The sequence below is a fragment of the Pteropus medius genome, unplaced genomic scaffold (genome assembly GCF_902729225.1).
Source record: "Pteropus medius unplaced genomic scaffold, Ma_sr-lr_union100, whole genome shotgun sequence".
Lineage (NCBI taxonomy): Eukaryota > Metazoa > Chordata > Mammalia > Chiroptera > Pteropodidae > Pteropus > Pteropus medius.
The window spans coordinates 5,517,546-5,544,407 of record NW_024342470.1 but is presented as its reverse complement, the minus strand read 5'-3'; the positions used below and the strand labels follow the sequence as shown (position 1 = coordinate 5,544,407).

Sequence of the window (26,862 nt, the reverse complement as noted above, 5' to 3'; positions counted from 1 at the left end):
TTTTTTTTTACATTGCATTTAGAGGATATAAATAGAAGAAGTGGACTCTCTAATTCTCCCATACCCTGGCATAAGTCAGTGACATTTCCAGCAGAAGATGTATTTTTCTCCCCAATGCCTCAGTCTCCTTTTATTCTGATGCTTGGTTGTTCTCTGCTTAAGTCAGCAGACATCCGCATAGGATCCAAATTGGGGCCCCCTCCTCCCTACCCCCTTGCACTGAGAATGAGGTAGGGTTCTCCTGAGGATTATTTCAGAAGAAGCTTAAACAGATCCTTGAATGCCCTCATTCTCCACGATATAAAAGCATGTCATATTTCCTTCTTGTTTTATCGTGAAAGTGACAGATATCATGCATAGACTTAAATCTTACTGCATGTATATGATATGTGTCTGTGAACTTCTCCACGCTCTGAGGAAATACCAAACTTTGATCTAACTATATTTTAACGCTAAGAATCTCTCTTAAAGAAGTGGGTTTATGGTAACTGTCAGTGGCTAGTTGACAAATACATCCAATGTGTTTATCAGCCAGGGGTACTGAGTACAAAACAAATCAAGTATCTGAGAAGAATGTATTTTGTCTTTGTGCACCTGAAGGTGGAGGGTTGGGGAAAATGCACTGATCAAATCATAAAGAGAAGCTTTGCAGGCATTCCCCTCTGCTATAGAGGGCATGTGAGCTGGATGCTGCAGGGAGAGGGTGGAGAGCCTGGTTCATGCCTTACTGAGGAGGAGCAGGAGATGTTAGCGGTCCACTAGCTGATGGATGACAGGAAGAAGCTCTTCCAGATAATTATTAGAAGTCAGAGAATCAGCTATTGCCCTGTCAACAAAGTATACTGTAGAGGAAAGGAGTAGGGCCAGGAAAAATAAAGGGAGAAAGAGAAACAGGCAAAGGAACCGTGGTTGAGTGTCCGTCACTGGCCATGGACTGTGTTAAGTGTGTCTATTTAAGTGTGTTAATTGTCTGAGGTCCTCCAGCCTTCCCAGACACTGTTCCCTCTTCTTGTTGCTAGACTAGCTTCTACTCATGGTCTCACTTTACATTTCACTTCCTCTGGGAAGCCCTCCCCAAAACCCCAGAGCCTGAGCCAGATGTGCTGTTCTCTGTACCCACCTGGTCACCACCCTCATCAGCCTTTTTCCTGGTCCTCTAGTGCTTCTTCACCCCTTTGAACCTGAACATGATAACCACCTGGGAGCTTTGTGAAAATAGTGATACCTGGGCCCCAGGTATCACTATCAGTTGAATCAGAAGCCCTGGGAGAGGGGACAGGGTAGCAGTAAATTTTAAAAGGCCCTGGGTGGTTGGCATGAACATTTAGAATGACATCATCTTGAATCATGTTTGAAAGCAGGTGCTGGGTCTACCTTACATACTTTTATGTTACCAGTACCTAGTGCTGTGCCTGATACATCATGTATACTTAAATAATTTTTGCAGAATGAAAAAATGAATTAAAATTGAAGAAGTATTACCACTTCCTTTTTAGAGAAGAGGAAACGGATTCATGGAGGCTCCGCCTGTGCTGGCAGAGCTGCTGTAAGAGGAAGAACTAGAGTGTAAGCTCCATGGGGCAGGGACCTTGTCTGTTTTACTGCACTCTGTGTCTCCAGTGCCTAGAGTTGGGCCTAAGACAGAACAGGAGCTCAGTACGCGTTTATTGAATAAAGACTGCACCTCGCCTCTCTTACTTTAAAAACCAATCTCTTCCTCCTCTATCTTGCTACCAGCTCTGCCTTGCCATTATCTATGTGGCTATGCACATGTCACTTCTTCCTGGATCTCGGTTTCCTAAGATGAGGACATCGGATGAGATGGCCTCCATGGGATTCCTTCCAGTTCTATTCACAGCAGACCGCCCTGCCATACCCATATTGTTACTTTAAAGATGCATATCCAGCTGTTATGCCCGCACTTCTGCATGCAGCAACTTCTTCACATTTGTCAGGAGTCCCCTGAGTCACTCATCTCAGTCTTCTTTCCATACCCCTCTTGCCTCCTTCCCTGATTCCTGCCTCTTTTTACTTTCTTCCTCCTTTGGCAAGTGTACCCAATAGGCAGGGTGTGGTCAGTAAGAGCTGGCCTTCATCTCCTGGTCAGCCTTCGCTCCAAAGAACAAATCTATAGTTGAGAAAATGTCGTTATTAATTTCCCATTTCCCTAAATCCAATTCGAAAGAAGAGCACCCCTTTGTTGATGTAGTTGTTACCCAGGGGAAGAAGAAGGGAACTCATGTTCGTTAAATGTCTACCCCATGCTTGGAACTTCACTATGTTATCTTATTTAAGCTTCACCTCTGACTGCCTGTCAGTTGTGCCTCCACAATATATCTCTCCAGCACCCTTGCTCCCCCGAACTCCATAAACCATGGCAGCAGTGTCCTAACTTATCTCTCTGCTTCCATACTGAACTACAATTCAATCATCCCACAACAGCCAGAGCGCGCATTTCAAAGAATAAATCAAATCATGCCACTTCCCTGTTTAAAGACTTCCGATGGCTTTCCATTGCACTTAAAATCCAAACTTTATATGGCAGTGCTCCCTTTATCTGTAGTTTTACTTTCCTCGGTTTCAGTTACCTATAGTCAACTGCAGTCTGAACATATTAAATGGAAAATCCCAGAAATAAACAATTTACAAGTTTTAAAGTGCCTGCCATTCTGAGTAAGGTGATGAAATCTCGTGCCATCCTGTTCCGTTCTGCTCAGGATGTGAATTATCCCTTCGTCCAGCATATCCGTGCTGTATATGCTACCCACCCGTTAGTCACCTAGCAGCCGTCTTAGTTATCAGATGGACTGTCACCAGTATTGCAGTGTTGTGTGCAAGTAACTCTTATTTTACTTAATAATGATCCCAAAGCCATTCACATAACCTTTATTATATTGTTATAATTATTCTATTTTATTCTTAGTTATTGTTAATCTCTTACTGTGCCTAGTTTATAAATTAAACTTTATTATAGGTATGTACTTACAGGAAAAAACATGGCAAATGCAGAGTTCAGTACTATCCCCAGTTTAGGCATCCACCGGGGGTCTTGGAACACATCCTCCTTGGACAAAGGGAGACTACTGTAATGCCAGCTGGCAATTCCTCACATGATCTAGTGCCTGCCAACTTCTCGGACAGCATCTCCTGCCACTCAGTCTCATCTACCACACTACTCTCTTAAACATGCTCTATTCCAGAGCCTTTGATGGTGCTTTTTGGCGGTCTCCATCCTACACGATCCCACCTGTAGACCTTCACAAGTTAGGAAGGAAAAATTTAGATATGCTTGAGACTCCGTGGCAGCTGGCTTTCCAGGTGAACCAATACGAACCTGCTTCTAGCTTTGCTCCTCACCTTTGCTTTCTCAGTGTGCTGCTGCAGGAAAGGTAGATAAAGCGACTCAAGACATTCTATGGATAAAGTCAAATGCATATGCAAAATGTGGTCAAGAACTAAATACACTGCCTTCTCTTCACCTATGAAAAGGCTTTAGCAATTCCTAATCTGAATTTTCAGATGGTCAGAGAACAGAGCTTTGGGAGAAGGAAGCTAGAATTTATCGAACTACGTGTCAGACCGTCTAAACATGATTTTGTTGAATCAGCAGAACAACTTGCTGAAATAGATATTATGATCCTATGTTACAGAGGGGAAAACCAAAGTTCAGCGGAGTTAAGTGATTTCCCAAGAAACACACAGCTTTCCTAATGAGCAGAGCCAATAATTCTATCCAGCTCTATCTGATCTCAAATCTCAGGCTCTCTCTTCTGCCATACTATCTTCTTTTATTAAGCACATCCTTTCTTCCCAGAAAAAAACAACCTCAGAGTAAACAAGAATATGTGAGTAAGTAATGATTAAGATATAAAAACGAGAAAAGGCTGTTTTCCAAGAGCACATTTGAAGCCTCCATTTACCTATGCTAATTGTAGTATCTTAACAACAAGCTGTTCTTAAATATTCATTAAATTGGATCCCCTAAGGGCCTGTACTTGAGAGCTCAGTTGGCCAATATTCTGAATTCCTAAATGTACTTGAAAATAACCAAATGTCTTTTTTCCTAAAGCATTCTATAGTTTAGGTTGGTAACCAATTCAAAATGCCTCTCTGTTCAATTAGTGGTTTTTGCTTTTTTCTTTTATTCTTCTGAACCATCGGGTCAAACTTCAACAGTGGGGCAGGCTGACCGCCCCCGCTGGGTTCTCTTTCTGGTTGTATGTTGCCAAGAGAACAATCCTGCTTTCGACAATAGAAACAACAATCGATACTTGCACAAAAGACTTAAGGACAATGGGAGATGTGGGTGAGTTAATTATGCTCCTAGTCCCTTTGTTCTTTACAAATAAAGGGCACGGGTGATCAGTGAACTTTAGAAACGTGAATTTCTAAAGAGAAATAGGTTTCTTCGGGACCCAATGAATGTCCTCTCACAACAACTTCATTTATATCGGAAATATCCACATTGCTGGGTCCCTGGAGGAAGGAGTGAACACCAGAGCAGGAATTGGGAGACACGGGTCCTGGGGGAACATGGGGAACCCACCCTTTCTGAGCCTTCATTTTCTCATGTAAAAATAACTCAGTAGCACCAATATCCCCTGCAGTTCTAAACGTGTGATTGTGCTTCCAGATTCAGCCAGTTTGGGAAGGGCTGGACAGAACCAAGGATGCTAGTGCTTCCGGGCCTGCTTTCCTCTCATGCTGTTCTAGATCTGGGAGGCTGAAGCATCCATACTGATGACTGACAGACAGCCGAGGGCTGTCTGTCCATTTACGACCTCCTCCCTGAGGTCACCCTGGACCTGGATGGTACAGAACAGCTACATCTTTGAAATTGTGGTCTATGCAACTTCCTGCTAAACAAGACTTCCTATTTTTCATTCATTCGGTCAACAAATATTTATCTCCTGTTTGCAAAATGTCAGATACTATGATATACAGTTGTGAACAAAACAAAAATGATACCTGCCCTCAGGTGGCTTATAGTCAGCCAGGTGAATCAGACATTAAAATACCTTCGTATTAAAGATAAGAAATACAGAAATGTATAAAGCAGAAAGTGAATTGTTTCCATGCCACCCCCAGAAGAAAACACTGTTTACCTGTTGGATCATATAATGTTGCTCTTCTCTAACTTCATTTTTTTTTCTCTTAATATCTCATAAACAGCTATTTCCATACCTATATATCTACCATAGATTTTTAAATGCAGCATAATAATATGTGCCAGACATATTCTATGTATTTCATTTGTATCGACTTCCTTAATTCTCACCATAGCTTTATGAGTTGGTACTATAACTATCCATTTTACGGCTAAGGAAATTGAGTCCCAGAAAGTTTCCCAGAAAGCTGTGATCATGTAGCTGGTAAATGGCAGAGCCAGAATTCAAACTCTGACTGTCAGATTCCAGAACTTCAGCTCTTAGCCACTGTGCCTAGTATTCCATTGCCAAGATGTACCATCATTTCTTTTAATTAATCCTGCATGATGGACATTTAGATCAATTGCTTCTCTCTCTCTCTCTCTTTTTTTTTTTTTTTTTGCTGTCATAAACAAGGCTGCAATCAACACTCTTGTTCCTACTACATCTGCCTGTTTTTGTCTAGTTTTTATTACTGGATTAATTTCTAGAAGTGAAATTCCAATGTTAAGGGGGTCAGAGCATTTTAAATTTTGATACATATTGCCAAAACGATAGAAATATTGCATTAATTTGTACTCCCACCAACTACATGTGATAGAGATGCTTCTCAACCCTCAGCATCACTGAATCTGCTGTCAGTGGCCACGACAACCTCCCGACTGCTAAATCTGACAGCTCTCTAGCCTCATTTTGTTCAAAGCTCTGTCACATGAACCACTGTAGACATGCTCTCTTGGAAAGTCTTCCTGGCCTTTTCTTGGGGCTCTCCTCTTCTGCTTCTTTGGCATTTGAAATTTCTTCCCCACACGGTCTTTCCTATGTGAATGCCATGCATCCATGAAGACCTGGGTTCTCTCTTTTTCTGCTTCTTTCTCTAAATGCCCACCCTCCCTAGTGTGACAGACTTTCTTAATTGCAGGCTCAACAGCTGTTCTTCCTTGTTAAAAGGACCCCAATTTCATTCAAGGCTCAAAGTGTCCAGCCCCAAAGGGTGCATCATGAATGGTCTAAGCCAATCATGACTGTCCTGTTCCCCTTCCATGAGCTACAGGTGACCATGTGACCCAGTTCTGGACAATGAGACACAAGGGGAACTCTGCCCAGGGGTTTTTGGGATTTTCTTCAACAATAAAAGAACAGAAGCCTGTGAGAGGACTAGCCTCATCCTCTCCTATTTGAAACACTGCTGCTGACAGTAAGATGCTTTGAGCTAGAGCAGCTATTTTACGGACCAGGAGAGAAAGGCCAAGTGAATCATAGGGCCACTTGTCCAGGGGCCTGACACCATTGAGCTACTGAAAGAATGCTGAAAGCTCTCATCTCCAAACTCTGCGCTAAACAATAAAAGAACCTATGAGAAGAGCCTCAAATGGATTTTGTTTCTTATAGCCAAATACCTCCTAACAGATAGATAAGTAATGGTCAGCTTAGCCTAATACTCTACCTTGATGGTGCCAACCCAGCCCAGAGTTCTTAGCTCTAACAGGTACTTAGTGAATATTAATTATTATTTATTATTATTTACTATTATATATATATTTCATTTAAATATAACTACAACCCTATAAGGTAAATGCTAAAGAGCTATTATTATCCTCATTTTATTAATAAGGAATCTGAAACTTGCATAAGATCACAAATCTCTTAAGTGGCCAATTTAGGATTCAGACTAGGGCAGTATGGTTTCAGAGTCCCCACACCCAAATACAATGTCATACTGCCTCTCAGCTACCTGGATGACTAAAGAGACATTAGACTTAACATGTCCCAAATGGAGCTCATCCTCTTTCTCTCTCATAAATGGGCTCCTCCTTCAAACTCCTCTTCTTGATCAAGGCTCCTTGGATCTGTGCTTCCCCCTTCTCCCCCACATTCAGTCAGTTACCACAGGCTGACACTTCCACCTTCTGAACACATTCTGAACTATTCTGCTGTCCTAGTTTACTATAAATGCCTAATGAATGCTGGCTGCTATTACCAGGCTCTTCATGACTGAGCTGCTCCTCCTGTCTTGTCTTTACCGCCATCCAAAACCCTCCAGCCCACTGGACTCTTCTGATCTACTGCAAGCAGAGTTTTGGTGAAGGTCTTCTGAAGGGAAGCAGAGTTGGCCACCCCAAAACATACCTTTTGGGATATTTTAAGCTGGATTTTTTAAGTAACAAAAGACTCAGGAAAAACCTTTGACCTTCCCCCTAACTGCCCAAAAGGACTTTAGATAGAGTATCTGTTCTAGGAAGGGAGATATCACAGATAACTATAGTTTCATATAAACAATGTGTGATTGAGAGAAACCTAGCAAGGCCCATTCGTCCAAAGTCCTCTCTCTATCTCATTGTTAAAGATGGTCAGGCAAACATTTATTTACCAAACATTTGCTTTTTCATGTCCATGTGAATTGCTTTCCTGCCCTTTGAAGTCCCAACCTACAATGCCACCCCATTGTCTCCTTAGCTCCAGAATGGCACATAAGCCTCAATTATCCAGTGCCTCATTGGGTCTCATATTTTTATGGCACCCTCAAATGTACATCTGTAATAAACTTTGGACATTTGCTCCTGCTAATCTGTCTCATGTTAATTTCATTATTAGCCCAACCAGAAGAGCTTAGAGAAGTGGAAGAAAAATTATTTTTTCTTTTCAAGTGTCTAATTTTGTAAATACTTGGAAAGGCAGCACAGCCCCACAAGATTTAGCTGGCTCTGCCACTTCCTGGCTCGGTACCTTAGGAAAGTTGCTCAGCCTCAGTTCTGTCACCATCACAGGGCTATCATGGAGCTCAAATGAGAGTGAATATAAACACGATTTAAACCCTGCTAAGTTCTCTAGAAATGTAAGATGCATTTTGCAAAACGATCAGTCCATATTCGACCCAGGCGAAAGAGAAGAGAAGCTTTGTTCACAGACTATTAAACAAAACTAACGCAAATGAAGCAAATTTTAAAACCTCTAAGTTAATAATTAGTCTAGAAATAATGATATTAAATTTTTTTAAAACCACATTGACATTGATTTTTACAATCGATTTATTTCATTAGTTGGCTCCTCCTATTAACTAAAGGAGTGAGATTTTTTTAAATTGAGTTTGACTATTTTTACTTGTGACCTCACTGGTTTTCAAATCAATGAAAATGTTCTAAAGAAACAATGTCATTATTTTGGGGCCTTGAATCCAGTTATACTTGCTATTTGTTCAGTCTCAACTTGAAAAGTGGTTTGCAATATTTTCATTAGCAATTAATACTTCTGGAGAGTAAGTTAAATTTCTCATCTGAACATGGGAAAATACAAGTGCCAGAAGGGCCACTGCCAATGAAAATGGGCCAGACACCAGCACTAGAACCGACAAAAGCCTCTCTCAATACTAGCAATCCATGGCACCTGCAAAGGGGGTTTTAAGGTTGCCTTGCAAAGTTGCAATGCCCTATTGTTCATTTTGGAAGTGAATGTCTGTTGATCTGTCGTCAGCTACTGTACAATTCACATAGGTCTAGTGGCCAAAGGCAGTACCTGGGACTTAGTAAGTGTGATCAAGAAGTGTTGCCTGAATTGAAATGAAAAAAAAAAAAAGGCACGTTACCTTCTGTGGAGATAAAAGCAATAATGTGCGTCAACACCAAGACTCCCTTCTTTCTCAACTTAAGTCCCCAAAGCACTGCTAATATCATCATCTTAAAATTTATTTTAAAAGTAGTAATTTTAGATTAAACCAGATATGAGCTAACTTAAATTCTTTTTGAACAAGATTGTGTATATATTTCTCTTTTAATGTGAGTATAAAAATATAACAAAAAAAACATTACTCTGAGAACTTGCTTTAAAGCATCCATTAACAATAAATGAACAGTAGGTTCATTTGACTGCTAACCAAATTTAGAGAAAACATAACCAATGCTATAGTTACAAAGGCCCTTTTCCAAATAAATGAATGAATAAGCTGACTGTTATTTTGATATAAATGTCTACTTCAATGCATATACATTTGACTTCTTGTTGAACACAGCACAACAGACTGGAAAAGTAGGGGTTGAAGCTGCTATCAGAGCCCCTCCCCTTCATTTCTTTCTCCTCCCATGCAAAGAAATATAAAAAAAAAATGAATCCTAAGATTTTATGAACCTAGGGGGTAACTCATCAACTGCCCAGCCCTCTGTGGCCACCTGCATTTGACCCATGAGAAGGAAAGACAGTGGCCTGACACTTCAGACACCCCTCCTGGAGTTCTGGCACTATGGACATTTCCCCAATGTGCTGTAAACAATTTGCCCAATGCAGGTTAAAGCCAAAGATGACCCAGAGCCTGAATATTTCCTGAGAGGTGTCCCTCAGACCCTGCACCTGTGACACATGGCACACAGGCAGCATAACTTGCTCCAATCTTTGCAAAAGTTGTTGCTGAACAGCAAACATGGATGCACAGTGAGAAGTTTCCAATATTCTCTTGTTCTTTGGCAGTGGAAACATGAAGACTTTATTATTGAGCTTCAATTTATCCATAGTTACAACTGTCCATTAACCAAGTCTTTGAAACATCAATTCACAAATTATCAAAAACTTTAAGCATATTCATAGTGCTTAATATACTAATTCCATTTCTGGGAAACCATTTTAATGAACTAATCTAAAACATAAAAGCTTTTCTTGTCAGAGATGTTTTTCCAGTATTTATATTAGTGAAAAACAGGAAATAATCTTTGAGCTATACCTCAATGGGGAAAGGTTAAGCAGACTATTTTGTGCCTATTAAAAATGATGTCTACCCAGAATTCTGCTTCTTTTTAAAATGTATTCTATAGATATACAAGTGAGTATGTGTGTGTGCATGTACATAGATACACACATATAAACATGCATGTTGATTTACAATGGAAAAAATATATAAACAATGTACATGGCCATTAACAGTGACTTTCATACAATGAAATTTTCAAATTTTAAATACGTCTATATCTTTGTTTCACAACAAGCATGCGCTATTTTTATAATTAAACCAATACCTTAAAAAGCTATTTAAAAAAACCAAAGTCACAAATCTGTGTGAGTAAAGGCAGGCTTCTAACCTGGTCCCTAGGAAATGTTCCATGTGTATTGTGTCCTTCAGCTTATAATTAAAGACATGGCAGGTGTTCCTTCTTTTAATCCCAAAGACATGCTATGAAGTTGCAAATGTCTGGCGGTGGGGATCCCATGCCCTCTTATGTGCACGTTGACACCCGAGCTTATCATTCTTCCCCATTGCAACAGGACACAGCATCAGACCCCTCTCTTCCCAAACTCCAGATAGTCTCCATCAACTGATCAGAACTGACACACGAGACAAAACCTGCCACAGTTCCTTGAATCTAAGATGCCTCTGAGTATAAAATGCATCGATGATACAATAGCAGTTTATCTGGGAAGAAAAAATCCTACATTTCATGTGTATATCAGTTATAAGGTGCATTCTGATTTCTGACTGCAATGTTAAAAATGGGCATTTTAGAATGTGTGGAATGTTGTCGTTGCCCTCCCTGTCCTTTCTTTTCCCATTCATGGCATTCTGTGCTGGCTGACATCTCCTTTATCGTTAAGAAGCCACAGTACAGACATAAGTCACTGGGCTGGGCCCACTTAGTCCACTTAGCATGGACCTTCTGGACTGCTTGGATCTGTCTTCCTAGCCTGTGACTTATTCTGATGGAGAAGCAAGAACCTCGGTTCAGGGTGGAGCAAACTGATTTAGTAACATGTGTGAAATTACATTTGGAAGATGAGTTGCTGTTGGAAACAGATTAACAGAGAAAAGATGTAAGAAATATCAGAGTACAGTCATTGGGGACCATTTTGTGCAGGGACAAGCCACATTTCTCCAATAAGTCAAGATACATAAATAGACATAATTAATATTTAAAAACAAAGGAAGGGAACATCGAATGCAGCCATCCTTTTGTTCAACAAACTCTTATTAATTAACTAACAAGAACTAATTTTTTGTACTGGGCTCTGGGATTCCAAGATTAAAACATGTATTGTCCTCAAGGGGCATGCAGTCTAGAAGACTGAGAGGCAAAAAGGTGCAAATTAAAGGGGAATTAACTTGAACTAAGGACTGTGGAAGCCTCGGGAGGGCATGGCTTCTGGGGAGAGGGAAGAGCAGGAGCTACTTCACAGAGGAAGTGACCTTGAGCTGAGTCTCAAAAAAGGAGTGAGCCTTTGCCAGGCTGACCAATGAACAGGTTTTTCCCTGTTCCTGCTTAGAAGTCTGTGGTATGTGGAGGGTGCACACATAAATAAAAGCCTCCTTCCCTCACACATAGGATAAATGTGGTCTGAATGTCTCCACATTGAGAAAATGGTGGCACTACTAAGTTGTTCTATGAGGAAATAGATGTTAGTCTGGTTCACAGATATATTTTATCAGGGTCAAAAGCTGGTCCCTAAATGGGGGTCACAGAAAACACCTCTGTGACACTGTGTCAACCTCTCCATCTGGGTCCTCTCCATCTGTGGCCATTGGGTGAAATGCCAGGATGGGTGCTGTGACTGAAGGTGCCTGTCAGCAGGGCTGGGTCTTTTGGGGCTGTAATCACTGTTAGCACAAGGAGGCTTTGCAGCAGTGTGTTACCAGGTGCGGGGGTTGGGAGCACTGAGTGCTGGGCCTCTGGAAGGCTGTCCAGCCAGCGCTGAGCCTGATAAGGTAAGTCAGAGAATTTGACTCAAGGCTGAATTTGGCTCAAGGTAAGGAAAGGAAGAACCATTGACAAACTCCCACCTGTGGCCTACAAGGCCTCTGTGACCTGAACCTCAACCACCTAAGGCAGTTGGTGGTACCTCACAGTCCTACATTCATCCATGCATTATCATGCTGCCTCACACCTCATACCCTCAGTAGAGTCCAATGTTTTTTCTTCTGAGCTTCCTGAGCTGAATTTGAACCTATATGAAGGAGCAGGGAGGACTGAGAGCTGCTCTGGGGCCACATGTGCTGCTCACATTCAGTTGCCCTGGACTTGGGTCACATGCATAATATTTTGGTCCTGATCTGTCCTGATCATGCACATAAGTTAGGAGAACGTAATTGATTCTTAAGGGCTCTCTATTACAGAAAGAGAATGGGTTGTTATAAGGGACATCAGGATTTCTTAAAGCTAAAATCCTATAATAATGCCATTTACCAAGAACATTCTGTTCCCCTAGCTAGAGGCCGGTTGCATATGTAGTAAATTGAGATGCTGAAAGATGACAGTAACACATCTTCAAGCCCAGACAGGTAGGCTAGAGCAGGGTGAAATGATGTGGTTTAGTGGAAAGAGCAGAAGCTCAGGACATGAATCTGACTTAATACTGCATCTGAAAAAGAAAGATCATTACGCCTGGCTTACCTGACTCAGTGAGTTTGGATATCTGTGAAGAGATGCATAGTAATCTATTGAGAAACCGGTTCATGCTGAGAATAATATGATCATGTCCCCTGCCCCACACGCACACATGCACATACACACAAGTGCACACACATGTGCATGCTCACACACACACACACTTCGCTCACATAGCTTACCTGCTCGGCCTTTCCTACTCTCAGCAAATCTAAACCTTCCCCTTCTCCCCCAGCCTCTTCATCTGGTCTCACCTTCTGCTTCACGTCCCCCTCAAACTCTTCCCTCCCTTCCATCTCCACACTTATCTCTGTCCACATCCATGTATTTTACATATGTGCCTCTTCCTTTCTAAAAAGAGCTTCCAGCCTGCTCTTAATCCCATCCCCCTCTCATCTCCAGTTGCTGATCTTAAATCTCCAATCTTTCCCATCTACCATGGTTTCACCAACCGTCTAAGACTAAATAACCAATCTGAACTCTGTCTTGAGCTCTCAATTTAAATTTCTAACAGTGACTCTCTCCAGCTAAATTATCTGCTGAGCCTTCTAAAATTTGCGAAATTCAGTTTTGCACCAAACTCTCTCCTCTTCCTGTATCTGATCTGAGACCCTCCATTATTCCAGTATCTATTCATCTATTCCTATAATACTTATTTATTGAGCATCTGTGTGCTAAGCATTAGGAATATAATGGCTCCCATCCTCATCTGATGGGAAAGACGGCCATTAATCAGACAGTCAATAAATAAGAACACAATTATAGCTGGGGAATTTCCTACAAAGGAAAGATATGTGTGCAATGAGAACATGTAAGAGCAAATAAGAGTGCTAAGGGAAGCTTTTTCAAGGAAGAAATTTGCAGCTCATATGCTGAGATCTGAAAACTGAGTCTGTATTAGGTAGGAAAAGATGGGTTGAATGTTCCAAATAATGAAAAAATATTTATTTACAAAGGCCCTGAGGCAGGAGGGAACTTGGAGTATTCATAAAAGAACAGTGAGTGCAGAGCCCAGGGAGCAAGGAGGAGGTAATAGGAGAAGAGAGATAAGTGAGGGCCAGACCTTTAAGCTGTTAAAGAATTTTGCCTTCCTGAAATTAGTAATAAATTGTCAACCATCAACAAACATTTACTGAGCACCTACTAGGTACCAGGTACTTTTCTAGATGCTGTGGAAGTAGGGAATGTAGCACAGAATGAAACAAAGTTCTGACCCCATGGAGCCTGCATGCTGGTCATACTCAGCAGAACCACTGTGAGGTGGCAAAAGTAGCTGCAGGGAGGTCACTGTGATGGTCTAGGGGTACCTGAGAATAGATTGGACTGAGACTAGGCTGAAAAGGAAAGAAGCTGGTAAATTAGAAAGATCCTTAGGAGGTACATTCAATAGGACTTAGTGATTGGTCATAGGATGGAGTTTCTGTTTACTGTGAGATTTTGTTGTTGTTATTTTAAGAAGGGTGATTCATGAAAGAAGAGTCATAAAACTTGAGCCGAAGGGAAGGATCTGACTGAGAGGAAAAGACTGACTCTTTTGAGGTAGGTTAACAGCCATTTAAGGTTCCTGAGAAGGTAGGGGTTGTATCCAGAGCCTAAGGAGAGGATTTGACCTTAGGAGGAGGGATTATCCATATTCTGTTATTTTAGTACGAGGGATGGTGAGAAAAGATGCAGGAAGGTTTATTAATTTGATGCCAACATGTTTAGTAGTTCTGGTCCAGAAATTTCCTCTTTTTTTTTCCTATAGATAAAGAGATAAGGTCATTTGATGAGTATGATGTGGAAAGAGGTAGAGAAAGGTGAGAAATTAGAGAAAATCAGCATTAGAGAAGTGGAAGAGAGAATCTTCCAGAGTAATTTAGTCAGATTGCCAGGCAGGTTGAGGGTTGTCCAAGGTCACCTATCCTAAATGGATGTGTGTGGTAGGCAGAAAATGTACCCCCCAAATATATTCACTCCATAATCCCGAGAACCTGTGAATATAACTTTATATGGCAAAATTAATTTAAGGATCTTGAGAAGAGGCATTTATCTTGGATTATCTGGGGGGACCCTAAATGCAATGACATGTATCTTGAAAAAAAGAGAGATAGAAGGAGTTTTGAGAGAGAGAAAGAGAAGGTAATGTGAAGATGAAAGCAGAGATTGAAGTGATGCGGCCACAAGCCCAGGACTTCTTTCTAGCAGCCACCAGAAACCAAGAGAGGTGAGGAAGAGTCTCCCCTAGAGTCCCCGGAGGCAGTGTGCTCCTGATGACACCTCAGTTTTGGCTCAGTGAAACGGATTTCAGACTTCCGGACTTCCAGAACTGTGAGAGAATAAATGTCTGTTGTTTTAAGCTGCCAAGTCTGTGGTGATTAGTTACAGCAGTCAAGAAACTAAGACAATGTTTATCTACCAATCTTCACTGCAGTATGACTTTCTCTAAATACAGGGCTCAGGTACAAGCACGAAGTGGCTATGCTGCCAGTAAAGTGAAAAAATTAAATTAGGATTCAGGCAAAGTTCTATACTAGGATCCAGAAAGGCAGCTATACAAGTACAGGCTGCTTTGGAATGAGGCCAGGAGGTGTGTGTGAGCATGTGTGTCCTCATATGGGTACATGTGAAGAAGTGCCAGATGTCAGCTGACTTTGGGAAAGAAAGGGGCTGAGAGCAGGGGTCAGAATCCTTGCCTTTACCAGAGAGTCACTGTCACTTCACTGTCAAAAAGAACAACTTGTTTTAGGGCTTACTTAAAAAATGCATGCCTAAGAAGTTGACAGCTATTTATTAAATGCCTACTATGTGCCAAGCACTGTGATAGTGCTGAACAAAGCAATGTCTCTACTCTACTGGGTATCTGCTTGCCAGCTTATTAGCCCTTTCCACTCACTGCAGTGTCGAGTAGAGACACTGCAGTGAGTGGAAAGGGCTAATAAGCCGGCAAGCAGATACCCAGTCAGGTGGCGATAAATCCAATGAAGAAAACTAAAGCAAGATAAATGGGATTAAAAGCGATGGGGTATTGTTTCATAAAATATGGTCAGAAATGGAGTATTTGACAAAAACGACATTTGTGCAGAAACGTGAAAGAAGTGAGGAAGAAAAAGACTTATGGATATCTAGGGGAAAAGTATATATATAGAGGGAAGAGGAAACATGAAGTCTTCGAAGCATGCATCAGTGGTTTAGCTGCAGACACAGGCTCATTCAATCTGCAAATGACATAATGCTGTGAGGACAGTGATTAATTATGTTGGATAAAAAATTCTAAATCCAGAAGAATCTTGAAATACTGAATAGATGGGCCATGTTGAATAATCAATAGATCAGGGCAAAAATCTAAGGTCTTGAACTTTATTCTAAGAAGGAAATTGCATAAGACTGGGATTTGCAAGTTGTGGGTTAGTAACCACATGGTGGATGGGAATTCCTTCCGACCAAGATTCCGGCCTCCTCCAAAACAGAAGACTATGGGGCATCACGTATCAGCTGAAGTCAACTGGAGGGACAGTTTTGTGTCCAGGGGAGAAACCAAGATGAAGTAACTTGGCAAAGGTTATACATTCTTTCTAAAAGTAAGCTCTGAGTCAGGCTCCTACTCAAACTCCTACTTGATCAGATGCAATGGAAAGTGAGATAATAATATATATCAAAAGCCTAAAAACTATTTGATCAAGAAACTTGAGACACTATCCCATGGGAATGATCTAAACTCTAGAAACACAATACCTATAAGGGCTGGGATTTTTATCTGTTTTGTCACAGCTATATTCTCACAGTCTAGAACATGTCTTGTACATTGTAGGCTTAATAAACATTTGTTGAATGAATAAATAGATTTTTAAAAAGTTATCTTTATAAAAATAGGCTCTATTTAAGTAAACTATGATCCACTCAACTCTTTGGATTTAACTCTATTTTAAAAAGAAAACATAATGGCTTAAGTGTTTGTAAAACCAGAATTAAAATCTATCCCCAAAAGTAGTTAGATCTGGAATGGATGCCCATTATTTTCATTTTAAAGATGAGGGACTGCAAGGCCACACAGTGACTTATTAGTATTTTTAAGTTACTTAATACATATGTGATAAAAAATTCTTTTGGGCAGTAAAAGTTATGTATATATATTGTCTGCAAAACGATTTTATAACGTGTTTAAAAAATGGTTTCTAGGCCTTTAGAAAAATAGATGTGCAAACAATGCTAGCTCTCATGCAAGAAAGCATGAGGCCGACTAATGCCAGCAAACAAGTGGGTAGGGCCAGAAATTCCAGCAGCAGTCATCCATCAATTTGGAAAATATTTATCAACTGGCCAGTGTGCCAAGCTTTGGTGAGAGTGTGGGAATACAGAGATGTCTAAGGCCCAGATTTCTGCCTCTTTTGTAGAATCTTGTAGGAGAATAGGGATTTAACACATCAGGGACACACGATAAGTGAAAAACTAGGATAAAGGGATGTGCCAAGCATTTGAGAGCTCAGAGATGGGGCAGAGGGCACAAATTCTAAATGGGATGAAAGTAAGACGTGGGTGTCAGGAAACGGAGGAGATGGCATGTGAAGGGCTGAGACTTGGAGGATGAAGGATCTATAAGATGATAAACCTGGTGTGATCCCTGGAATGACCCAGAAAGGATTTCAAGGGACCAAGTAGTTGATTGCTGTCTGACTCTCCCACACATCTCCTGGCACCATAAAAGATGCTAAACAGAGAAAATGGCACAGACCTCAGGTGTTTTCATCCATGATCATTGCCATTTACTGGCTCTATACCCTCTGGCATGTTTCTAATTCACTCTATGTTACCTGGCCTATAAGATGGAGGATAATAACTATGCCTACCTCATGGGATGGGTCTGAAACTAAGAGGAGACTGATTGATTGATTTGGCAAATATTTATTGTGCACCTATAGTGTGGCAGGCGCTGCATCCAGCACTGGGTATTCTGTCGTGAAAGAAACAGACAGTCCCTGCTCTTGTGAAACTTACATCCGAGAGGGAGAGAATTAAAGTAAATGAAGCAACTAGATTAGTTGTACCTGGAAGTGATGGTCGGTAGTGGTTTCCTCTATCTGCTCATTCCCAAGTGTGGAGCCTTCATCAAGGTATAATTTAAACCCCATTTTCAGTGAAGCTGCTATGTGGGAGTAGGTCACAAAGCCAGTAACTGAGCCCAGCCAAACACCTAGCACCCAAATTGAGAAGTTTTGTTTTTATTTACTGGGTATCATGTATTTAGTAGCACTGGATTTTTTTTTTTTTTTACTTTAAAGCCTTCAAAATCATATTACAGTGAAGAGAGGAAGAATGAGACAAGCCTGTCTCTTCCCTCACCTGGTAGAGTCAGCTGGTCAGTTATACCTAAACTGAGATGTCTGCCCACATCCACAGAATGATGGAGTTTGTGAGCCACTGGACATAGAGATATGGAAAGGGCACCCTAGGCTGTTGGCTCAGGAGGAAGAGACACTGATCAAGGGTCCACCATGTCTATGCATTGTTTTGGGTATTTTACATAAATCGTCTCATCTGATGCTCAAAATTAAGTGACTTCTTCACCTAGCTAGTAGAGGCACAATTTGAGCTTGGATCTATTGATTCCAAACACCTACATTCTTTCCACATACCCTTTTCTAAACTGGAAAGAGAAGCTAGAATTGGAAGAATAATGAGATACATGATCTTTTTGGAAAAGGAAAATCAGCCTAAAAATGGGGATTTTTCTATTGTCATAATAACCTGTGACTGACACTGTCAAATTACAAATGACCACTTCTAGAAAAAGAGGAGCTAATATATACATACGTGTATATGTATGTGCATGCGAGAGAGAGAGAGAGAGAGAGAGAGAGAGAGAGGCACTTTAGTTTGACCCTGTAATTTAATTCTGGAAATTAATAATAAGGAAATGCTCATGAATGCTGACAATGATTATGAGTTAAGGTGTCATTGCAGTAGGTTTTTTTTTTTTGTAAGAGTAAAGAGAAAAAAGCAACAGGAAAACTGGAACCACCTATCTTGCCCAACGATATAGCAACAGTTGAATAAATTATAATTCCACAGTACAGTAGAGTATTATTAACCCACTAAAGTTCATGTTATGGAATAACATTTAATTGCATTAAAATATGCTCAAAATATAATGTTCACAAAAAATAAAATAGGATATAATATTCTATATATAGTATAGTTCCAATATGTTGTTGAAAATTGTGTGTGTGTGTGTGTGTGTGTGTGTGTGTGTGTGTGTATACTTAAAATCTGGAAGGGCATATACCCAAATGTTAATAGTGATTTTCTCTAGGTTATAAGATGGTGTGTTTTTATTTCTTCTTTATCTTTCTCTATTCTTTTTTGTATTCTTCAACATAAAACAAGGGTGTGCTCTGCTGAGAGAAGTGATGCTCAAGTCTCCTTAAGGCATCTGGTTCCCAGACTGAGAGCTTGCCTGCTTAGAAGAAAACTATTTTTCATCCTTCTTGGTAGCAGGAACCAGAGACCAGGGCTGTGAAAGCCTGAGGACCCAATGCCCACCCCAGGCACTCATGTGGCATGCTGCTTCTTCATCTTCTTACAAATGTTTTAGATAGCAATTAAAAACAAAAACAAAAAACAAGTATCGAACAAGAGGTATTGATATTGCTTTTAAAATGTGTTCTTTTGATGGTTCTTTTAAGATCACAGCTCCACAGAGGTATTTTACACTGAGTGAGTTCCTGAAGGAAGGGGCAGTAAGCATAGCATGTCATTCATCCCCTGGTTCACTTATTCATTCATTCATTTAGAAAACCTTACTGTGTCCTGGCTGGGCTCTATGCACTTGTCGAAAAGGATATAGTGAAATATTAAGATAGGGCAAGATTTAAAACAGAGGTGTGAGGAAAGAGTGGAGTGGTCTTCACACACTCCTTTCATCTTCACCCCTGATCCACTTACAAACTTCAACCACCCAAAGAAACAACTCAAAAGTTATCTCCGTAAATGTCCTTTGTATCCTCCCATATCAGCATTCACTCTTCACCTCCTACAAATGATTGCTTTCCTATTTGCACACATGCAACAAATATAGCACCTGGCATGCTGCAATATAGTTCTTTTTATACAAGTCTCTTTACTCTGGATCACATGTAGGAAATAGTAGTGTTTCCCTAGAGTAAACAGATGAGACTACCCCAATATCTAAGGAAATAAATATCTAGGGTCTCCTATAACCCATTTGTAGTCCACTGGTATATGTCCACTGGTATATGTAGGGTTGGGAAGTACTGTTATAGGTTTTAACCTCCTAACACCTGGAACCTTGCATGCCTTAATTATTCATCTCCATATGCTCAGAGTCTAGAACATTGTCTTTGAAACAGCTGGTAATTAGTGCTTTCATTAATTCATTTCAGCAAATATTTATTGAGTGTCCACCATGTGCCAAGTACGGTGTTAGTTGTTAGAAATACACTAGTGAACAAAATAGATTTGGTTTTGTCCTACAGTTTGGAGGGGCAGAGAAACATTAAACAAATAATTCTAAAACAAATACATAATTATAAGCGGTAATAACCACTCTGAGGGAAAAGTACAGGGTGCTATGAATGCTGTGGCAATATTTGAATGAACAAATGATGAATGAAAACACTGAATATTTTATACTGTAATATTTGTTCACTAGAAAGCCATACTCCATAAAGAAAGAAAGAGAATATTGCGGGCTCTCTTAGGATGGATTAAGAATCCTATAAAACAATCTGACTCCTGTGTACATGCTCCTATAATGCATCCTAAGATCTCATCAGGTTTCATGGTCCTATCTCATGGATGACTCATTCTGAACTCATACGCAATTAAAAATCCTGGGGTGCTTTTATTGTTTGTTTAATGTGCTACCACAAATCCAAGTCTCTCTTCTTGTGCTTGTGCTATTGGTAATTTGGATCTGAGTAGGTGACTTTATGGACTCCTAAATTAGCTTTCGTCTTGCTAGATTTAGTCCATCAAGTTGACCTGCCCAAATCCTGTGATGCCCAGTCCTGATATAGGAATATATGTTTCCCTTCATATCTGTGGGTGTGGCTACCATAATGGAATGCCCATATTCAAGTTGTTGAAAAGAGTGCTGAGTGCATTTTTGGGGGGATGAGGGGAATCACCTTTGCAATATACATCAAAATATCTCTATATCTTTTGCATTTGTAATTATACTTTTGGCAATCTATTCTAGCAAATTATACCAAATAAGGAAAAAAGGTTTATGCAAGAAACTGTTTTTACTCCATTACTTATAATAGTGAAGGACAGATGGGAAAATTCTAATATCTTATAAGGTGCATGATTAAGCTTAAGTGAATATAAAATTCTTATAAACTAAGAATTCTTAAGAACAGGCTTGCAATAGCATTTTATTTTTAGAAAAATGTCAAAATCTCTTTCAGCTTCTCAAATGGCTCAGAATCCATTAAATGCTAATAAATATTTATTGTTAATGAAGAGATTCTGAAAATAGTTTAGAAACAGGTGATTAAGAATATGGAATGAATAACTATTAAAAAAATACTTGTTTGTATGGTATTGATAAGGGATCTTCTCAGACAAAATATCCTTTTATAATGAGTCTTTCTTTCTTCGATTGGAGGACTGTTAACTAGTTGATTCAGATAGGCCTTGAATTAAAATTAAGTAAAACGATGGTATTATAAATTAACAGCTTAAAATTCTATCTATAAATATTTGAAAGGCTACTCTGTGCAAGGTGCAGTTCGAGGTGCTGGGGATACAGCAGCAAACAGGATAAATAGAAATCCCTGTCTCGTGGAGCTTATAATTTAGTGGAAGGGGGCAGGTAATGCTCAAGTCAACAAGTAGAACAAATTGCACGTCAGATAGCAATAAAGGCAACAGATAAAATATAAGTGGCAGAGGGGAGGGGAGTTGAGGGTTGAGAGAAAGGGGTGAAGGGTTAAAGAAGTACAAATTAGTAGTTGATAGATGGTCACGGGGTGGGGAGCACGGAATAGGGAATGTAGTTAGCATTAATGTAATGGCGAGGTGGAGAGCCAGAGGCGAGAAAGAGCAATCAGGGGGATCATTTATAAACTATGTAAATGTCTAACCAATGTACTGTATACTTGAAATTAATAATAATTTTTTTTTTTTAAAGAGGAGGGTTCTCCTTCCCTGGCCCAGCTCCCAGTCTCCTTCCTGCCTCCAGCAACAGCAAAAAAATAAAAAATAAAAAAAATAAATAAATAGATTAAGTAGGTTAGAGGGATAGGGAGTCCAGCTCAGGAGTAGAAGAGGGGGATGAACTTTTAAATAGGGTGATTGGAACGGCCTTCCTGGGAAAGGAACATCTGAGCAGAGAGACCTGAAGGATGTGGGAGAGTGGACCAGGCAGTTGGCTGGGCCATGAACATTCCAGGAAGCAATTCATTGTTAGCAATGCAGTTTTAAAGGATGGATGGGTTACTTTTGTACAGGCAGTCCAGACTTGCATTCCTTGTCACTTTCAATTGATCATGAGTACACCTAAACAGCTCATCAAAGAGAGATTCTTGTGTGTCTCCTGTCTGGCAGCCAGAGACAGATCCCTAGTCTGTGCTGGGGCTGCCATTCGGACTAGCAGCTGGAAACAGGAGGAAGCCCCACCTCTTCTCTTGGGCCCCCTGCCGGGGTGGTGAGACTTGTAACCCTTACCCTCCCTGTGCCAAGCAGCCCGGGTCCCTCCCCATTGAATCTAAAGAGGCATTAAATTTTGCTTTTGTTGTGTTGGTTACCTGGTGAGTCTGTATTCTCCGTGTAAGGGCTCACTCAGTTAGAAGCAAAATCACTGACTCTCAGAATTACTTTTAGAACTAAGAATGTAATCTTTCACTAGATTTAAAAAGCATTAGAATTTTGTTGTTGATATCAAGTCCTCAAAGCTGTCATATTTAACAAGGAGGCATATCTAAATATTTATTAATCTCTATCTACATATTTTTAAAATTACAAGGGCTTATGTAGTTTCTGATCATCTGCTCACGTTCCAGCGGATAACTTGCAGACTTTCTGCCATGCCTGTTTGCAGCACAGGTAATTTAAGGTACAATTACAAAGAGGACGCTGTATACTCCATGAGGGCAAGACTACATCTGTTTTTCTTACCATTGTATCCCCAGTGCCTGGCACATAGGAGACACTCAATCAATACTGATGGATAAATGAATGACTCCAAAGATGACAGCTTTGGTACAGAGAGAAAAGACTTTTGTGCTAGAGTGCGAGGGGGAAGGCATAGAGACCACTATATCTAAAGCAGGAGAGGAAAGATGGAGGTGTGAGCTATGATGCCTCATCCTCTAACGTTTGAGATGACGGGAACCCAAGTGGAGTGTGCATTTAATGCACAAGGCAGGGCAGGTGTAGTCAGATGTATGAAGAAATCACTAGCACAGTGTCTGCCTCCCTCTCTCCCTGTAGATGTTGAATTACTTTGGTCGATTTACTTAACCCCTTTGGAAACTCAGTTTCATCATGTGGAAAATGGGGATAACAATACTGACCTCACGAGACGGCTACAAGAATTAAGTAGAATAATATATATAAAGCCCTTAGCACAGAAACGACCACTATAAAAAAGTCATAGTATACCCTCATTTTTTTCACTTATGTGCATGTTGAGAGGCAGTATACACCATGGTTGGGAGCAGGGACCTGGAGCCAGGCTGCCTAGGTTTGAAGCTCAGCTTTATCACTTAGAGTTGAGTGGTCTTAAGGAAGTTACTTAATTGCTCAATGCACCACAATTTCCTCATCTGTGAAAAACAAGACAATAATGCTTATCTCATAATGTTTCTCTGAAGCTTGAATCAGTTAATAAGTGTGAACTACTAAGAACAACATCTGGCACACAGGCATTATTATTGTATGGTAGGCATTTTTCTCATTTGTTTCCCATTTGGATCCCTCCCGGGCTGGCGGAAGCAATGAGAGGACAGATACGCTGATGTGATGATAGAGGAATCCATGTTGGATGGGCTGGATCCATGTCTCTTTTCAACAATGGTTCTCAAATGAGAATGTCCATTGGTTTCACTCTAAGGCCTTGTTAAAACCCCGGGTATGGGGGCTCTACCCTCAGAGCTTCTGACTCAGTAGGTCTGGGTGGGGCTTGAGATTCCGTTTTCTAACAAGTTCCCAGATGGTGCTGATATTGCTAGTCCAGAGACCACACTCAGAGAACTACTGTGGTGTAACAAAAAAAGATGTCAGAAGCTCCAACAGAAAGAAAAGGAAGTATGCATAATAAGGTAGGAGTTCTGAAGCAATTCCAAACAGGACTAAATTATAGATACTGGTAGAAAGAATAATTTGTTCATTTATTCCTTCAACGAACATTTACTCACTGCCCATTGTGAGCAGGGCCCTCTATTCACCAATCAGTTGCAAGGATCAAGATTTAGCTGAGGAAAAACGATAAGTTGGAGAGGAATATCAATCTATTGAATTAAAACAGAACAGCATTAAAGAAAGAAGCTATATCCCCATCAGGCCTAACTCAGGCATCATTTTTTTTTTAATTGTGGTAGAATATACATAACATAAAATTTGCCATTTTAACCATTTTTAAGCGTCCAGTTCAGTAGCATTAAGTTCATTCATATTGTCGTGCAACCATCACCACCATCTATCTCCAGAACTTTTTCATATCTTCCCAAATTGTAACTCCATACCTGTTCATCAATAATTCCCTATTTACCCTCCCCCACACCCCCTAGCCACCACCATTCTACTTTCTGTCTCTATGAATTTGACTACTCTAGTTACCTCATATAAGTGGAATCCTACCATAGTTGTCCTTTGGTGACTGGTTTATTTCAGTTAGTACAATGTCTTTGAGGTTCATTCGTGTAACAATATGTGTCAGAATTTCCTTCCTTTTTAGAGATAAGTAATATTCCACTGTATGTATATACCACATTTTGTTTATCCATTCATCCATCGATGGATGTTTGGCTATAATGAATAAAGCTGCAATGAACATAGGTGTTCGAATATCTGTTTGAGTCCAGCTCTTTTGGTTATACAAAGATCAATTTTGTATGGGTAAAGATTAAGATCACGCTCCCCGATCCAACCCCCCACCTTTTCCCTTCTTAGAACTTTACCTCTCCTGACACTCAAGTACCCAGATGTCTCAGCTGCCTGAATCTGATAAGTCATCAACACCTCCAGGTAAATTTGCCCAACAAGGTCAAAGAGAATATATTTTAATGTTTTATGGGTTGAATGAATGCATGAATCTTTCTTTCTCTATTATGACAGACTTACTGATACAGTGTCCAATCACACTTGTGCCAGGAGCTTATTCAGTACTACAGGGAAGTGATTTAATCTCTGGAATCAGACACCTGCTAGAATATCCTGGCCTTACTATTTACTAGCCGTTTAGGCAAATGATTTACTCTCTCTAGTTTCAATTTCCTGATCTATAAAATAGAGGTAATAGTTCCTATCTACTTAGTTGTTTTGAGAGCTAAACTATGATAAAGCAAGCTATTTAAGATAAACTAAGGTAAGGTAAAGCACTTAACCTAGTGCCTGGCTTATGGTAAGCACCCCCAAAATACTGCCTGTCATTAGTATTATTATTGGGTAACTCCTTCAGATACAATGCCAAGAAAGATCCTGCCTTCTAGGTGCATAGAAAGACATTATAACGAGCACGTAATTAACAGACCCACTAGGCCTAAAGCCCAGAATCCTAAACGATAGACATTTTTTAAGTCACAAGATTCAAAATTACAATCTGGCCACAAGGGATGAAAAGATGTCTTTGGATGCGGAAGATATTTTGGGGCAGGGTCCCCTGTGAAGCCCACAAATTATATCAAGTCCCTAGCAGCCGGATATGGGTATAAGTATTCTTACTGGAAATTTTTTTCTTCTGAGTTTGTAAATGCCAGATAAAAATGGATTCCAGAACAATGGAAACTTGAGATGAGAAACAGTTAGAGCAAATTTGTCCAAACCCCCTCCTAGGATCGCCCCAGTCCTTCTGGGACATGTTCTGACAACTCGCCGGCCTCTTTTAAAACCTCTGAAAGGGGATGATGTTCCCGCCACTCCCCTTGGAAGAATATTCCATGGTGAAATATGACTCACTGTCAGGGCCCTTGCCTTTGAGATTCCCGTTCTTCTCTTGACCCACTTTCGTTGTGCTGTGCCCTTTTGTACAAAGTCAGACAGAGCCTCCCCTGGAGGAGGTTGTTCTGCGAGGACTGACATTTAAAGACCATTACCACCTCTTAAAGTCGGCCCTGTTCATTTAGCCAAGCAAAGCATGTTTAATTCTTTTAGTCTTCCCTCGTAAATCAATCCCTTCGTTCCCTTAATAATCCTTCCCCTGTGCTTTGAACTCCCTCCAGTCTGGCCATCCTAAGCTCTTGCTCCATTTACACTTGAGAATTGCCAGTCAATCACGAAATGGCTGTGCAGGAAAAACAGCTGGGCCTCGCCAGGGTTCCGAGCACTCTCACCACACTGGACTGTCTGCTGCCCAAAGACACTGTGAGCCTGGCCTGCTGGCCAACACCGAAGGCCTTAAGGCAGACTCGAGGCATTTGCTGCCTGCTCCATAATGGGTCCTACATGTAGACCTGGCCTGCCTGGCCAAATGGTCAAAAGAACTGCATAAGAAGCCACCTCAGACACTTGGGCCTCTCATTTTACTCAGGCTTCTTCTCAGTTTGTCCACCTTTAGCTTGGCCTCTACCTCCTAGGGCAATGAGGGCCACTGGATAAGCCCAAAAGGAGTCTTACCTGGAAGGTCCCAGCATGGTCTTCTTCCTTATCACCCTCTCTATTCTCTTTGAGGGCAATTAATGTGAATCCTCTGAAGTAGGAGGGCGTAGCAGCAGAAAGTGTCACTGTGGAGAGAGGAGAAAGCAGATTATAAGCATAAGAATCAACAGCTTTTCATTTGTCAAGTGGATGGAAATGGGTTCTCCATCAACATCCTAGACCTGTGGGATAGAGGGGCAGCGGACCGTGGGACAGACTCATCCATTTCGGTAGTGAACTCTTACTCACTCCACCCAGCTCCCTCACATTTCAGAACCTGCTAGATGCCTGAACTGCTTTCTCACTTGGAAATACTTGAACCAACCAAGGCTGTGGTGAACTCTCTCCCAGGAACCATGATCTAATAAAGACAGTCCCTGGAGAGCAGTCTAATCTTGACAGTTATCTAATAATGTTACACTTCCATTAGATTGGCCCAAGGGAAATCTAGCTGCTCATAGCACAAACTGCCAGGGACTGCTGTATGTTCTCCAAAACACAGTTCTTTTTTTTTTTTCTTTTTTTTTCTTTAGTGGGCACTCAGCTAGACCACATTCTCA

The 26,862-nt window shown here is 40.7% G+C and overlaps 1 protein-coding gene across 1 annotated transcript in view; it reads right to left on the bottom strand.

The window, feature by feature from the left end:
• SPON1 (spondin 1) overlaps positions 1 to 26,862 on the bottom strand; it is a 231,992-nt gene that overhangs the window by 188,328 nt on the left and 16,802 nt on the right. Inside the window, exon 2 of the mRNA XM_039863655.1 lies at positions 26,282 to 26,388. Coding sequence (XP_039719589.1) covers positions 26,282 to 26,388 — 107 coding nt within the window. The remainder of the gene's footprint in view (positions 1 to 26,281; positions 26,389 to 26,862) is intronic.